Source organism: Calypte anna, chromosome 2 (genome assembly GCF_003957555.1).
Source record: "Calypte anna isolate BGI_N300 chromosome 2, bCalAnn1_v1.p, whole genome shotgun sequence".
NCBI classification, from domain to species: Eukaryota; Metazoa; Chordata; class Aves; order Apodiformes; family Trochilidae; genus Calypte; species Calypte anna.
The window spans coordinates 102,116,113-102,132,368 of NC_044245.1; the positions used below are offsets into that span (position 1 = coordinate 102,116,113).

Consider the following 16,256-nt stretch of genomic DNA (forward strand, 5'->3'; position numbering starts at 1 on the left):
AACAAACTTAATTTTCTACATGATTTTTTTTTTTTTTGTGAATATGCAGGTTTTAAAGGCAAATTAAATATGCAAACCAAATGTATATGATACCAGTTAGGTAAGGATGCTTGTTTCTAGTGTTTGCAATTCACAAAACCCTGAGGTTTTGCTCACATGACTCCTCAATTCCTTTACAAACAGTAACATGAAATTCATGGTTATATAAGTTGGCTTTCACTGTGTTCAGTACTATTTTCTCCCTTTAAAGGCAATAGAATTAAACTGAGGCAGGTCAAAGTAAAAGAGAGATTAAGCTTCTCAATGATGTTTTTTCCAGAAAATTAGACTCCTGTTTATCTAAGAAAACATGCAGAAACTTATGTTCTGTTTCAAACACCAAGCACTTGACCTTTTAATGTATTTTATTTTTCACTTGGGTTTGTGGCATACTGTTTCTTTGCTTTTCCATAGGTACAAAAACAACGTGCCCATCAATGACCAGACTCCCCCTGGCAAGTATATCATAGAAAGTCGATATGGGCTGCACTCACTGGAGATTAACGAGTAAGGGAATAATGGATAATTTAACAAATAGATTAAGCTGAAAGATTGATATATATTGAGACCTGCAAAATGTGAACATATCTCTTGGGCATGGAAGAGATATCAAATTTGTACAGCTGAAGTGAATGTTGTCTACTACATGTTGAAGCAATACCTTTTTTTCTCAATGAAGGCTATGCAATTTACTTAAGTGAGTACTTTATCTCAATAATTATTCTATTTATGGATGAGTCAAAAACATGCGGAATATTTCTGATAACTTTTTCCACTTGTTTGCCGCATGAGTACAATTAAATATGAGAAAAATCTAATTCAGGGTTAAAATATGTGTGTTAACTGGTTTTTTTTCAAATATTGCAAAGTTCCTGGATCCTACTGAATGAGAAACAAAACTCAGATGTCTTCACTTATACACAAGAAAGATCTTAATCAGTACTCATCCTCCGAATGGGAAATCACTACAGTCACTTTGCATTAGAAAAACATTGAAGTCACAAGAACTAATCACCTAATTTGACAATCAACAGCAATCTAGATTTGACAATTTAGATTCTAGTAGATGCCCTTGGAATGTATTTTTATGAAATCAACCATTTCTACAGCTTCAACATTAAACATTGCTGATTAAGAGACAGCAAGCTAGAGATAACTTAGATAAATATTTTTCCTTTGTATTTTCTAACAGTTTTTCCTTTGTATTTTCTGTTTCAAATCTGCAAGTGGTATTTGAAAAGAAACATGTATTCCAAACACTGGATTTTTAACATTACAAAAAATTTACTGCCTACAATCAGTCCAGTGTCTTCCAAGATTTTTTCTTGTTTATAGATTTTATGCAGATTTCTGAGGGGTGTTTTTAAAATCTAAAACAGAGGAGAGGGTGTGCCAATGAGGTAAATGGGTACCATGACTAATAATTTCTGTAATTTTAGATGTGACTTTGATGACATTGCTCAGTATCGGGCCTCTGCTATGAATGTTAAAGGAGAAGTTTCGGCTTATGCTTCCCTTGTGGTAAAGAGTAGGTTTGCAAAGTATTTTATTCTTTTCAAATTTTTTTTTAAGATGCATATTGCCAAGTTCATTTACCTCTTGTTGACAGTGACTGGAGATGCTCTTTTTTTGTCTAGGGTACAAACCAGATATTGATCCAAGTCTTTTGCATGCTGGAAGTGTTTCCATGCCTCTGGGCCGTAAGTTGCAATATATGTTTGTTTGACACATCCATTTACAATTGTGACATCATGACACATGACTAAGCAGAATATTTTGTAACATTATTTAAAAAAGAAGTAGGTCTGATTTACAAAGTACTGAGCTCTACAATTTCAGATGGTATTAGCCTTACCCGTAGGGGAAAATGGTTTTGTCTTCTATGTCTATGTCTATTTGCTTATACAAGAAAACATCTTTATAATATCGCCCGTAGCTGATGAATAAAACCAGTCAGAGAGAGACACTTCATCACTTGCAATAAAACATGGTTTGGAAAAAAGCTAAGCAGTGCATAGTTCATAAGTAGAGTTGCTGACTTAATCATTCTTGTCTGCTGCTGTGTGATACATTGTGTTGCTAAAATACATGGAAAAGATGAAGTCACCAGAGTCCAATTTGAATATTTTGGATGTATCAAGGTATGAACTGTAATCTGTTCTACCTGAGGCCCTCACAATTTTAAGTGTTTTACAGTATTGCGTAGATACTTCTATGATAAGAACTGTTAAGACAATCCACCCCCATATTTGATGTGTGTGAAGTGCCCTTGAGCTCCTGTGTGTGGAAGCCTTGACCAAGGAGACTTATGGAAATTTCTTTTATTGTAGCAGCACAAATACAATCAGGAGTATGCTGCAAAGGCATATGAGATGCCATTTATACACTGAAGCTCTGAAATAATAGAAACAAGATTATGTACCACATTACAAAATGCAAGGTCAGGAGTTTCCAGTATAATTTGAGACTTATCACTTGGTAATGGAAGATGGTGGCCTGCATATATTCAGGATCACAGAAAGACTGTGATCTGCCAGTGCGGGGCAGTTGTGGAAAAGGAAAATCTGACCCTAGGTTTTATCAGCTGAGCTGTTTTCAAAAGAAATATGGAAGCCCCTGTGCTGTGTATGTGCAGCAGAAGTATAAGGCACTTAGTGTATTCTGTCTGGAATACTGCATAACTCAGGTCACACATCAGAAAAAGGTCAATTCAGGAGCAGGCTACTTGAGTGCCTGTGGGAATGAAGAGCTCATTGTATAATAACTCCACACACACACCCCCCAAAGACTTATTTATGTTGTAAAAATGAAGGTTGAGCGGACACATGACTGCCCTGAGATGGAGCAAGAAGTTTAAACAGGGAAATAAAAGAGCCATATAAGCTAAAGATCAGCTTGGCCTGAATAAATCATTAATCATAATTAAAATTCTGTTTAAGTTATAAAACAAACCTTATGATAAAATGATAAAATGCTGGATCTGAAATTTTGGAAATTCTGGAATGAAATTCTGCAGGAGCATCTCCCTGATGAACAGAGCTAGGTTCAAGGTTTCAAGGCCAGATTGGATGGGGCCTTAAGAAACCTGATCTAGTGGTAGGTGTCCCTGCCTGTGGCAGGGGGGTTGGAACTAGATGATTAGGCTCCTCCCAAGCCTAGCTATTCTATGATTCTGTGGTCTAGCTGTAAGAACTAGAGTTGTATCAATAAAGAAATAGTTGGTTCTCTGTGATAATTGCAACTTGGATTATTTGTCACTGCAGTTACCTCTGAACATGATGCCTGAATATATACTGTTTCTATTTATATTTTAAAGTTTAAGCTTGTATTAGTAATCGTGCTCTACTCCTTTCATCACAAAAGGAAAGAAAAAAGTATACAAACAGGTGTTTTTTTTACCTTACACAGTTGGCGTTAGCCCTCATGGCTATGCTTCCAAGTTTGAGATCAGCTTTGTTGACACTTTTGATGTTGCCTTTGGGAGAGAAGGTGAGACAATGAGTCTGGGCTGCAAAGTTGTCATCACTCCTGATATCAAGCTCTTCAAACCAGACATCGAGTGGTACAGAAATGGTGAGAATGTTTGACATGAAGAAATATAACCTTTTTTCAGGTTTCCAAACAGTAATATTTTCTCAATTAAAAGTTTTTCAAAATTTAGCATTTTGGAATGGAACCACAGTGAGAAACAGACAAAGCACTGTGAAAACATCTTGTTTTTTCCTTTCTAAAAAAGAAATTTAAATTAGAATCCTTTTGATCAACTCCATCACCTGTGTGGCCATTCTATGTAGCCCACGCAGCTTTTGCTATTTACTTGTACACCAAGAAGTTTCTTAAGTAGTGGTACAAATGTGTTGTGCTGTTGCTCTCTGATGTTACAATTTCAAAATTAAGACAAAATGGTCATAAGAGCAGAATTTAGCTGTAATTACAGCAGAATTAGCTGGAATTTATTATTGTCTTCAAAGACTGAAAGTTGCATAATAAGAACTGCCTCCTGTGTATTTCTAATCTATTTTCCACATTCAGAATCTGTTTCTCAGTAGATCCAACCAGTTCTAATCATTAAATTCTTTCCTTTCTAGGTGTACTTATTACACCATCCAAGTGGGTCCAGATGCATTGGAGTGGGGAACAAGCTTCATTAACTCTAACTCATGCCAACAAGGAAGATGAAGGTCTTTACACTCTACGAGTGGTGATGGGAGAGTACTTTGAAGAGTTCAGTAATTATGTCTTTGTTCGAGGTAGGACATCGTTTTGTGAACAAAACTCCCCAGAGAAATTAGGAAAAAGCTGTCGAAACCAGTCTCAGACATTTTAGGTCCTTTTTTTCCAATAAAAAGAGAATAATAATTTTCTATTAGGAGATTCTATCTTCCAGTTGTTATCTTTGGAATAACTGAGTGCATACCCCAAAGCTTTGGTGTCATGTGCTAGAAGACTTCTAAGCCACATTGGCATTCTGAGGAGGAAATTTAGGTGGTGATGTAGCTTCACTACTCTTTTGCAGTTTCAGCCTATAAACAATACCAAGATCATAAAGAGGAAAAAAATCTCTTTAATAGTGTCAAAATGCATTTTCATAGCTGTCTTGCTGTAGCTAAACTGTGCTGTTTTGATCAATATTTTGTGTGCTATTGGAGAGTCTCTCTTTAATGCACAATGCAGGAAAAAATGCAGGAGAAGGGAAACAAACATGTTGACACCTGAGGAAGAATAATCTCATGCACCAAGACAGGCTGGGGGTTGACTGGCTGAAAAGCCACTTTTTAGAAGACTCAGCAGGTCCTGGTGGACACTGAGGTGAACATGAGACAGTAAAGTGTCCTTGTCACAGAGGACAGTGGCATCCTGGGCTGCATTAGGAAGAGCATTGCCAGCAGATTGATGAGGTGGTCTTTTCTCCTCTACTCAGTGCTGGTGAGAGATTCATCTGTAGTGCTGGGTCCAGTCCTGAGATCTTCAGTAGAAGAGAGACATGGACTGACTACAGTCAGTATCAAAGGGCTGTGATGGTAAACTAGGGCTTGGAGCACCTTGTAAATGAGGGAGAGATGAGATATAGAGTTGTTCAGTCTGGAGAAGAGAGGGCTTAGAGGGAGTATATCCATGTGTATAAATACCTGGTAAAGAGGACTAAAGAGGCTGTGGAGGGCCTTTTTACAAGGGTGTGTAGCTGTAGGACATGGGATAATGGCTTTAAGCTGGAATAGGGTAGATTTAATATTAGGAAGATATTATCTTCTGTGAGGGTGGTGAGACAGTGGCACAGGTTGCCTTGAGAAGCTGTGGATGCCCCCTCCCTGGAAGCATTCAAGGCAAGGTTGGACAGGGCTTTGAGGAACCTGGTCTAGTGGGAGGTGTCCCAGCTCATGCAAGGGGATTGAAACTGGGTGATCTCTAAGGTCCCTTCCAGCCCAAACCATTCTATGAGTCTATGATTCTTTTCAGTGGTGCCCAGTTCCAGGAATAGAGGCAATTGATACAAATTAAAATAAACACAGGAAATTCATTTAAACATAAGAAATTTTTTTTCCTGTAACAGTATTTGAACACTCAAACAGGTTACCCAGACAGGCTGTGGATTCTCCATACTTGGAGATATCCAAAAGCTGAATTGACATGGTCCCAGGCAACCAGCTCTATCTGACCCTGCTATGAGCCAGGGACTGGACTAGGCAATCTCAGGAGTAGTCTGCCAATCTCAACCATTCTCTGATTCTCTAAAGCAAAGCAACAAACTGTAGAAATAAAATGTAATTTCTCTAGGTGTTGTTTGCTTCTACCATGAAAAACTTTCTTGAATTTCTATTAGGGAAATGTTTCTTTAAAAGAAGCCATGGCTATCAGGTTGCCTGCTGATTCTCTATCTGTCCCAGCTGCTAAAAGCAGCTGAAGCACGAAAGGCTAATTCAAAAGGCTCTGAAAATTCTTGGCACTGAGACCATGCCCAGACCAGGCCTGTGCTGCCAAGTCCAGCAGAGCTGTGTGAGATAACAGCCTGCTCAGAAAATATGACTGAAGCACACGTTTTCATTACCTGAAGAAAGAATCTACTGAAATGACCACCCATGACAAAGAACAGGATTTGTCTTTCTTCCTTTGTTTTAAATTGTGCTGCTACATAAATGCCTTATCACCCTCATTCCTCTTACATCTTCTATCAATGCAGCTATGACCTGACTGTGAACCCACGACCCCTTTCAGCAGAGTATATTATTAGCCAATTGGTGTGTTTGCCAAATTCTAATTAGATTAATTATAGTCCGCATTCCAACTTCAATGACTGCCACAGTCTCAGTTTGCTAGTGAATTCCTCACTGCTCCTCCTAAATTGTAGGAAAATTTGGTACAAGTGGCTAGCTGTGGTGTTGAAGCACAAGCAGTTGTCTTTCTGTGTCACGTGTAGAAATCCCTGTGTATTGATGGGACTGAGTGGTGCACTTAATCAGCATCATAACATTAAGTCTTTAGACAGGCTTCCAGAGCATGTGTGACTCTTCTGCCATGGTTACAGGTCAGCATTTGTCAGCAAGCCATCAGGGATGAAATCCTAGCCTCCCTGAGGCTGGTCAGCAGTGTTGGCTGTCCCAGGTATTTCCTATTCTGTCTTGGAAAGAAACTGTGGTTCATCACGTTCGTCAAGCAGTAAATACGGGAAATGGATATCTTTCATATAGAGGTTACTAAAAACATATTGTTATTACTTTTAATGTTCTTATTATTTTGTTATGTTAACTGGATTCCTTACTTTACTGGTTTTAAAAATGCATTGAGTTAGCTCTAATTAGAACCTGGATTAGGTAACTTTGGCACAACTTCAAAAGCTCCATGTGATACTATTCTGCCTATAAGAGAAGTGTAAAGTGTGGTGTTTTGTTTGTTTTTTTTCCCTGAAGACTACTGCTTTACTTAATGAAGCATGTTAAATACTCTTATAAAATTTTTTTACTGGAAGTGTAGAAAAAAAAGATTAATGTATATTATCATACAAAATCCTGTAGTGCTTTGGAACATCAAACATCTTTAAGAAGTTTAGATAGAATGTATGAATAATATTCATTAGCAAAGTATTTTTTCTTTGTATATACACATCTTTCTTGTCTAAGTCAGGTCTTCTTTTGAAGTAGGTGGCTTGAAAAATGCTTCCTATAATTGATGTTATTCTGCACAGAAACAGCCTCTTTCCTTTGAAAGTCTTACATACAATCTTCCTGCAAAGGTTATTTTTGTCTACATGAAAATTAACTCATCTCACAGTTTGGACTCTGACTGTGTAAACAGTAAAATTCCCCAGTGTCCAGCACTGCACTCTGGTTTGTAAAGCTTTAGATAAGACAAGTCCAGAAGCTAATGCTGGAGTCAAGGCCCTTTCACATCAGCAGTCTCAGATCTGTGATAAACATTTAAAAGGAAGAATATGCTCCTGATGATAATGTATGCATGCTATAATTAAACTTCAAAAGGTTTTGATACCTTTGCAGTCCATAGCTGACCAAAAACAAACAATGAAGGACTATGTGTGAAGATATATTTAATTCAGTGTTGCCTATTCAGTGTGTGAATACTTTTGTCTTAGCTACTGCCTGTCTGCAAGGCAAGATACCAGCCTCTTCTCCCAAGTAGAATAGCAAGTAAGTATATAGATTGCCAAGTTTTCAGTTCAGCAATGTTTCTGGCAGGTCCTAAGCAGAACATGTTACCAATTTTATTTTAAAGGCCTTGGTGAATTACATATATAGTGTATTGTGACATGCTGAGCATTTGTAAATGTGGCAAAGAGAAAACCAAAACCTAGAAAAACACTGGAATACAAAACCAAGTAATTTTGAAGTCAGTAATAAAACTTCTGTTTTTTGCTCAGTAGGGGCATAGTTTGGCCCTTAAAGATTAATAATTGTGAGAGAACTGTGGTTCACATTTGGAAATGTGTGTCTCCATCCTCATAGATGCTGATGCTGAAATGCCTGGAGCCCCTGGTGCACCACTGGATGTGCAGTGCTTAGATGCCAACAAGGATTATGTCATTGTCTCCTGGAAGCAGCCTGCTGTCGATGGAGGAAACTCCATCCTTGGATATTTCATTGACAGGTCAGTGAACAAGCTGGACTGAAATGTGAGCAAGCTGGACTGAAATGTTTGTATTGCTGCTCATTCTAACTCAAAAGCCTAAAAAAGCACATTGAAAAGCAGGAGACAAAAAAGGTCATTTTTATTTTCATCCCTGTTGCTGGCCAGAGAGAAATTATTTTTGTTTTAGATTGGCTGGGCCCAATCTAACTTTCATATAAATAATTACAGCCTGCTTCATTTAACTACATAACAAAGGATTCTGCAAGACACTGATTAAGTAACTCATCCCTCTCTGCTTTCTCTGAGGCCTCAGAGCCCTCATGACTTTGCAATTTGGTAGTTTGTAAGATTGAAGATCAGCTCCTTCATCAGACAGCTGTGGCTCCTTCTGTATCAGTGTTCTACCATTTTCCAAATACTTACCAGGTACCAGAAAGCAAAATATTATCTCAGAGAGAATTGGGTATTTTTTACATGCTGTTGTTTTCTAAGTTTGTGGATTCACACACTTCATGCAGGTCACACTTATGTTTCTCTCTGCATCAATAAGAACTGGAAATAATTTATAAAAACATGAAAACTGAATCTGTCACACAGTGGCAGGACTCCAGGACCCTGAATTTAAGAAATTCAGTCAGCAACTTAAGACTACCAATGAATTTTTCAGAGCTGGTAATATTTATTTGAATTTCAGTAACAGAATACTTCATCAGTAATATGGAATTCCCATGTGCTAATTCAGGTGCATGTCAAAAAACTCCAAACATTGTGTATATACATAAAAAGAAAATAAATATGCCACTATATTATGTCATTGTATATGCACAAATTTTATATGTTTTAAAAGAGGACATTGCTTTGTGAAACAAATCTAATATTCAATTTAAATACAATTTTACTGGTTTGGTAATCTTTGACTGTCAGTTGCTTCAGTAACTGGGTAGTGCTAGGTCTAAGTCACATCTTTGTAACATTCATTGAAATATCCTAAAGAAAAGACAGGACTAACCACTGAAAAATAACATCTCATTTTAAAACTAGGCTATTGAGGAGTGTTAGCACTGGGAGTAACTGCAAGACAAAGAGCATTTTGCTTTTCCTCTTCTGTGCTTTATTCTACACTTCTGAATTCAAAGATGTGTTACTCCTTTCCAGCATTTGATCCCATTGAAGGCACCCAAATATTCAGCCAGGGTTGCCCCTAACAGCCTCAAGGAGTAAGCAGGTGGTCACCTGAGGCAGCAGCACAGTTCTGTGCTAACACTGTAAGCAAAGCTCAGCGTCTTTCTCCCCAGGTAGAAAACAGAACCCCAGAACAATTTCCAGAAAAGATGCTTGCATCTACCAAGAAAGCAGGGCAGGCACCATAACGTTCAGTTCAGCAGGTATCTCAGCAGCAATAAAAGTCTTTCCTAAATTAGTAGTTGATATTTCTGTTAACCACCTTTCTGGATACTGGAAAGCCATCCCCACAGTGTCCTCCTGATTCCCTGAGCCAGAGCTGCTATTGTTCCTGCCTTCTGCCAGAAACCAGGCTCCTGCCCAGTCCACCAGTGGGACCAGCACCATCCTGCCAGGTCTTGCCATGGCAGTGGCTGCAGCCACTAAACTGTAGAGTCCCTGGGTAGCCTCAGAGGTTTTTAGAATCACAGAATTATAGAATCATTCTGGCTGGGAAAGACCTTTAAGATCATTAAGTCTAACTGTTGATCCAGCGCTGCCAAGCCCACCACTAAACCAAATCCCAAGCACCACATCTACACATCTTTTAAATACCTCCAGGGATGGTGGCTCCACCACTTCCTGGGCAGCCTGTTCCAGTGCTTGAAAAGCCTGTCAGTAGAGATATTTATCCTATTTTCTGATCTAAGCCTTCCCTGGAACAACTTGAAGACAATTCCTCTTGTTCTATCGTTACTTGCGAGAAGAGACCAACCCACATCATGCTATATCCTCCTTTCAGGCAGTCCTAGAGAGCAATAAGGTCTCCCCTCTAGCCTATAACTTCCAGTTCCCTCAGCTACTCCTCCTAAGACTTGTGCTTCACCAGCTTTGTTGCTCTTCCTTGGACATACTCCAGGATCTCAGTGCCCTTCTTGTAGTGAGGTGCCCAAAACCTGAGGGCAGGTCCAACTGAGTACCTGACTTTAACACTGTTCACAGCCATTGGTGCACTGGGCTTGCCACAGAACTCACATTGGAGGTCTCCACACCCTGTGAAGCCCATCCTTTTGTGGGATGTGCAGAGAAGCACTGTGCATGAAAGATGAACTAGTCACCTTCTGGCAACTGCAAAAGATACATGTATTTCATGTCTCTTCAAGTGTGCTAAAGCTGACACTCCTTAAGCATCCTGGAACATACTTGGGAGGGTTTAAACAGTGAAGTTAGTTCTGCTCATGTCCTTTCCTCAGTTCAGAAAAGAAGGGGTGCAGCTGCAGGGGGCTTAGTGCATACTTCAGCCCTGACCTCTTGGTGCAGCTGCTTTGATGTCACCGGTATATAAGTGCTGCTGAGGAAACTGGTATGGACCAGGCAGTGACCATGAACTGATGGTGGGGGAGGGGAGGGGGAGTGCCCTGAGTTTGCACTTTTTTCCCTTCACAGCCCTGCTCTTGCTGTTTGTATTTTCAGGTGTGAGGTTGGCACATCCCACTGGACCCAGTGCAATGAAACTCCTGTGAAGTTTGCTCGTTTTCCTGTCACTGGCCTGGTTGAAGGCCGTTCCTACATTTTCCGAGTCCGAGCTGTGCACAACGCTGGTGTTAGCTTGCCATCCCGGGTGTCAGAGCCTGTGGCTGCTCTGGATCCTGCTGACAGAGCCAGGCTTAGAAGTAAGATGTGCTTGTTTGCAGGTTGCCCAAGAGGTCTAAAACTTCACAACTCACTTATAAAACAATAAATATGATTATTTTCTGCTCAAAATCCTTCAAAATCCCACTAGAGGGAGCAATGCAAAAAGAAAGTATCCTTTGGAGACAGCTTTGCAAAGAAGAAATCCTCTTCAGTGCTGTTTGCACAAGGTGGTCTATCTGTTCAAATGGCTTTGGCTGGCTGTGGCTATGCTCTGAACTAGCAGGAAGGGAGGAAAAGGCACAGGAGAGCCAGTTGTTTAAAGAGATTGCTTTTGTTCAACCAACAAAAAGGCTGAACAGATCTTGTGCATAATCTCTCCTTGTGCCACCAGCAAGAGTGGCTGATTTTGTGCTCATGTGACAATCAAAGTCTTGCAGTAACATCAGCACAATACCAGTAACCCAACAGATAAATGATCCCTGTAGATAAATGATCACAAGCTCTCTGTTTTAAAGTTAACATTTTACAAGTCAAGGATATTTTTCCTGTGCCCTGGCAACGTCCCAGACATTTCGCTTCCAAATCCACCTCTCTGCCCACGTGCCAAAATAATATGCCTGAAATTATTTCTACTTGTTTCTGAAGTTTTACTATTTAAAATGGCATCACTGCAAATGGTCCTTGGTATTCCACGCAAAGCTTCACAGCTCCCACGGTCCCAGCTTGTATGTCTCTACATTAAATTAAGATGCAAGCTACAGACTGTGGTCAGATGATCAAGGTTCCCATTCAAACTTAAGAAGACAAAAGACTGGAAGAAGGAATTTTGGCACTGCCAAGAAACACTGTACTCAGGCAGCCATGTGAAACCTGATGTATGAGGGAGGCCTCTTCTCAATGGGATGTGTTACAGCTGCCTCAGGTTATGAAGTCTGGTCTGGTGGCCTGTTCCCACCTGCTCCATCTCTGCTCATATTTTCAAAACAGATGAAACACATGGAGGTGGAGAACAACACTTGCAAAAATTATTCCTGACAGTGCATTAACCTGGTTAATATCTCAATGCCTAACTGCAAGAATAACGATGACATGGAGGCACTGAGAGAGCCACCCAAATCATGTAAAATAAATGTCTTGAGTCAGTCTGAGCCATTCCTGATTGTGACTGGGACCTATGATTTGAAAGCTGGTAACATGAGCAAAAGTGGTTAAAAACAAACTGCAGCTTTCAGGAATTTGGCTGTTCCTTTAATGAATGAGCTGTTAAACCAAATGAATACAGTATAGAAAATTAAGTTGAAGTTTTATCTGAAAACAAGGAGCTGAGTGAGCCAAATACTGCTGCTTGTCACCTAGGTGACTTCAGTGGCATTTCAGGAAGGAATAGATGTTTCAGCTAATTAAATTTTCTGGATGTATTGATTGCTGAGCTCTTTTCAGTATTCAAGCCAGTCATCCTAGAACCAGCTTAGATGACTGGATTGCTACATGATCAACAGTCACAGCAGTGACCAAAAATGGAGCTCATATGAATCTTGCCACTGGTAGTTTTGAACAATCAAAGAGTTGGTTTCCTCATTCTTTCAAATCCCTGAATCTCTCATGTTCATGATTCTTCTGACATCTGTTTCAGGTCACCCTTCTGCTCCTTGGACTGGACAGATTATTGTCACTGAGGAAGAACCTGCAGGTAAGCAGAGCCCTTTTGCCTACAAATGTCTCATGTGAAGCTGAGTGAGTAATTAGAAAAACTCCCAGTGAGTTCAGTGAAGTTTGGCACACACCCAAAGTTCATTGTTGTGAGAGTCACTTGACCTTGAATAACTTAACTTGGTTGTGAGGTGAGATTTCATTATTCAGGACCTAACACATAAACATGCTTAAAGTTAAAGGAATGACATTTAAAACCAATATTTGGAAGACTTTTAACTCTGTTTTTTAAAAAAAAATCTGGTGGCAAGATATATTAATGCTCTTTTTATACTTTAATTACCACAATAAATTAAATCCTAATTCCCACTGCTGTTCCTCTCCCCTGTTCTTCAGAGGGTGTTGTTCCTGGTCCGCCTACAGATCTCCAAGTTATTGAAGCCACCAAGAATTATGTTGTTCTCAGCTGGAAACCTCCTGGACAGCGGGGCCATGAGGGTATCATGTACTTTGTGGAAAAGGTAAAAATGGACAGAATCTGAATCAGGTTGTGGTGATGTTTCACATTTGTTTTGCCATCTCTTTTGGATCTTTAATTTATTTCCATTTCCACCTGAGAATTTCAAACTATGGCCAGAACTAGAACTTGTATACCTCATTTTGATAATTACTGTAGATTAACTAGGAAGAAAAGAAAGATGGGAAATAGAAAAGTAGATGCAGAATATGTCACATGCTCTAATATCCTTTCATGAGCTGTGTCATTGACCTACTCTAGAGCAGATAGTCTGAAAAACTATAATGAGAAGGCACAGACCAAAGTCACATGTTTATATAAATATATATATACATATACATACACACACACACACATATATATATATATGAAATAAAATTTCTATAAAGGAAGTTTGTCTGATGGGACAGATTGTTAACATTTTGGCTGCAAGCATTCTGCAAGAGCTTCTTGGCATGAACACTTTCTTCTCCAGCTGCCTTATCATATTTATCCCCCACAATAACTTTAGCTTTGCTTCACCAATTCAACAAAGATGACAGAATTTATTTTCTAAAATAGAATCAGTTTTAATTTCAGTGTCCTGCTTTTCTGAAATGTTTTTTGCATGGCTGCTAGTCTAGAAAATTCTTCAGGCCATCTCCCTTTTCACTTGTATCACATAGCTCACAATTTTTTTTACCAGTGCTTTTCCCTGTCAACCTAGAAGTGTATTCCTGGGAGACATAAATATCTTCCCATTATGTGTTTTTCATCTCTCTTATGAAATCTGATCTAAATAAATGGGTTTCACTTAGCAACAGACAGAGAGGATTAGTATATGAATTTTGAGCTTCTATATAAGAAAGCTTTTTACTAATCTGTTGTATGCTAATTACTGAGCACTAATGTCACATAGTCAGGTAGTGTTTTCCTGAGAATTTGAAATCCCTCAGAAACCAGGCCAAATGTAATCACTAATATTAACAGTATAAGTGATCAAGGTATGTAGAACTTCTAGCAACACAAAGAAGAACAGTTCACAAATTGAACATGGTAATTTTTTTCTGGAAAATGAAAGTCAAATCCTGATTAATTAATACCCTGAAAATATTCTCAAGGATGGTACAAGGGCATTTAGTAGCAATGTGATAATGTTAGAGTTTTGTTCTTTGGAAGCTGAATGTCTGCAGAACTTTCTTTGAAAGTGGCGCAGAACTGGTTGCAGTTAATAATAACATCACTTTCTTCTGGTGGAGAGGAGTTTAGCTTTGATATATTAAATCCACTAAGGTTCTATGTACATTTTCTGGCATAGATGGACATCTGTTAGATTCATAAGCTTTGAAATATACTCATTCTGTGGAAAGGCCCAAAAAAGGAACACAACTCCCTCTTTTCCATACCTGACATGCATTTGGTGATCCAGGTAGAAAGACTTGTCAAGTTAGATACTCAGCTTTCAGGCAGTTTTGTTCCAAATGCAGTTTTCTGGATTTGACTGCAGTGCATTGCTGGTACAGAGGACTGGCAAAGGGTGAACACTGAGATCCCTGTGAAGTCTCCTCGCTTTGCAGTTTTTGATTTGGCTGAAGGCAAATCTTACTGCTTCCGAGTCCGCTGCTGCAATTCAGCTGGAATTGGTGAACCTTCAGAAGCAACTGAGGCCACTGTGATGGATGACAAACTTGGTAAGTGCGTGGACAGTGGTACTAAATTCCCTCCCTGAGATCTCTTCTGTTTATGATGTAACTGTTTTGTCTGAAGACAGATAGCTGCCCAGTAAATAATTCAAGTATGAAGAGTAGTCAGTGATTCATTCCCCATCACTAAAATAACTTTGGTTTGGGTCGCTGAACCTTTAATGTATAGTGGTGCAAACCAAGGGAATTAAGTGATGCCAAGAACTGCAAAGGCTGCATATAGTGAAAGAAAATGAAAACTCAGGGAAGTACAAAAATGTTTTGTTTTACTTAGAGTCTTTATTGAATATATGCCCAGACATCAGCAGTGTTTAACCTTTCTTGTTTGCCAAATTAAACAAAAGTGAAGAATGTTATACTTACATGAATACAGAGACTGTTTCCACTAGAAGAAAAGCCAAGACATTCACTACAGTAAAGCATCAGTAGCTGTGTCTACATTAGCAATTTGTTTCCAAATGCCAGTGCAGATTGGAATCCAGTTCCCAGATTGTCTGTGTTTTCTTTTGGTTCATTCATATTGGTTGAATTCTCAAAGATCTGTACTATTTAAGAAAATTAAAAAAGCTCTTTCTGAAGAACACTTTTGCCACTTATCAGGAGAATTTGTTTCCAGTTTATTCTGCAGGGCGTGCAAAATCCTTCAGTGTGCACCTAACACATTTTCCCTTTTTAGGAAGCTCTAAATCACATCTCTGGTGCAGATATTCAGCACAAGGGTATAAAAAAAATTTGATTTGAAGGAAATGTCCATAACCATAGGCAATGGAGATGTGAGGAACCTCACCACCAAAGACTTGAACCTACTGATCCTGTCCTATTTCATTGGACTACTTTATTGAAATCAGAGGAGTTTGAGGAGGTTAAATGTGTATTATTTGTGCTAATATCAGCAAGAATAGAATCTCACTCTTACTCTATTAGTAAATTTCGAATGACTGGTCACTCATTTGTTTCTGTTTCTCTCCCACAGATATTCCCAAACCTCCCGACCATGTTATGCCAACCAGAAATACAGACACCTCAGTTGTGCTCACCTGGAAAGAGCCCTCAGATGCCAAGGAGCTGGTTGGGTACTACATTGAGTCAAGTGTAGTTGGATCTGGTCATTGGGAACCATGCAACAACAATCCAGTTAAAGGCACAAGGTAATGGTCACCAGGTCTTGATTTACCAGGTATAGTTGCTTTTCAGTCAGTAGTAGTAGCAGAGTTAATTGCTCTATGTTAGGCAGCACACTGCAATCACTCTTGCAGGTGATGTTCATAAGAAGTTATAAAAGCCTATTTCAAAAAGCAATTTTGTCCAAGAGAAATTTGTAACCAAACTTATATTAGAAATAATTAGTCAAGGGAAGAAACACGGACATGGCTAGTGAAGAAAAGAGAAGCAGATCACTAGTTTTAGCTGTTGTAGTTCAATGAAAAACAGTACAGTAGAGAATGACTGAAGTTACAAATGTGGAAAACTAAATTGCATTATGTTTGAAAGCA

General features: G+C 39.0%; 1 protein-coding gene across 2 annotated transcripts in view; it reads left to right on the forward strand.

The window, feature by feature from the left end:
* The window catches only part of MYOM1 (myomesin 1), a 74,692-nt gene that overhangs the window by 22,057 nt on the left and 36,379 nt on the right, over positions 1 to 16,256 (forward strand). For both annotated transcript variants that reach the window (XM_030444158.1, XM_030444157.1), the window contains exons 6-16: positions 454 to 546; positions 1,479 to 1,567; positions 1,677 to 1,739; positions 3,448 to 3,612; positions 4,128 to 4,289; positions 7,995 to 8,136; positions 10,753 to 10,952; positions 12,548 to 12,604; positions 12,961 to 13,085; positions 14,568 to 14,751; positions 15,737 to 15,911. In XM_030444158.1, coding sequence (XP_030300018.1) covers positions 454 to 546; positions 1,479 to 1,567; positions 1,677 to 1,739; positions 3,448 to 3,612; positions 4,128 to 4,289; positions 7,995 to 8,136; positions 10,753 to 10,952; positions 12,548 to 12,604; positions 12,961 to 13,085; positions 14,568 to 14,751; positions 15,737 to 15,911 — 1,455 coding nt within the window. The remainder of the gene's footprint in view (positions 1 to 453; positions 547 to 1,478; positions 1,568 to 1,676; positions 1,740 to 3,447; positions 3,613 to 4,127; positions 4,290 to 7,994; positions 8,137 to 10,752; positions 10,953 to 12,547; positions 12,605 to 12,960; positions 13,086 to 14,567; positions 14,752 to 15,736; positions 15,912 to 16,256) is intronic.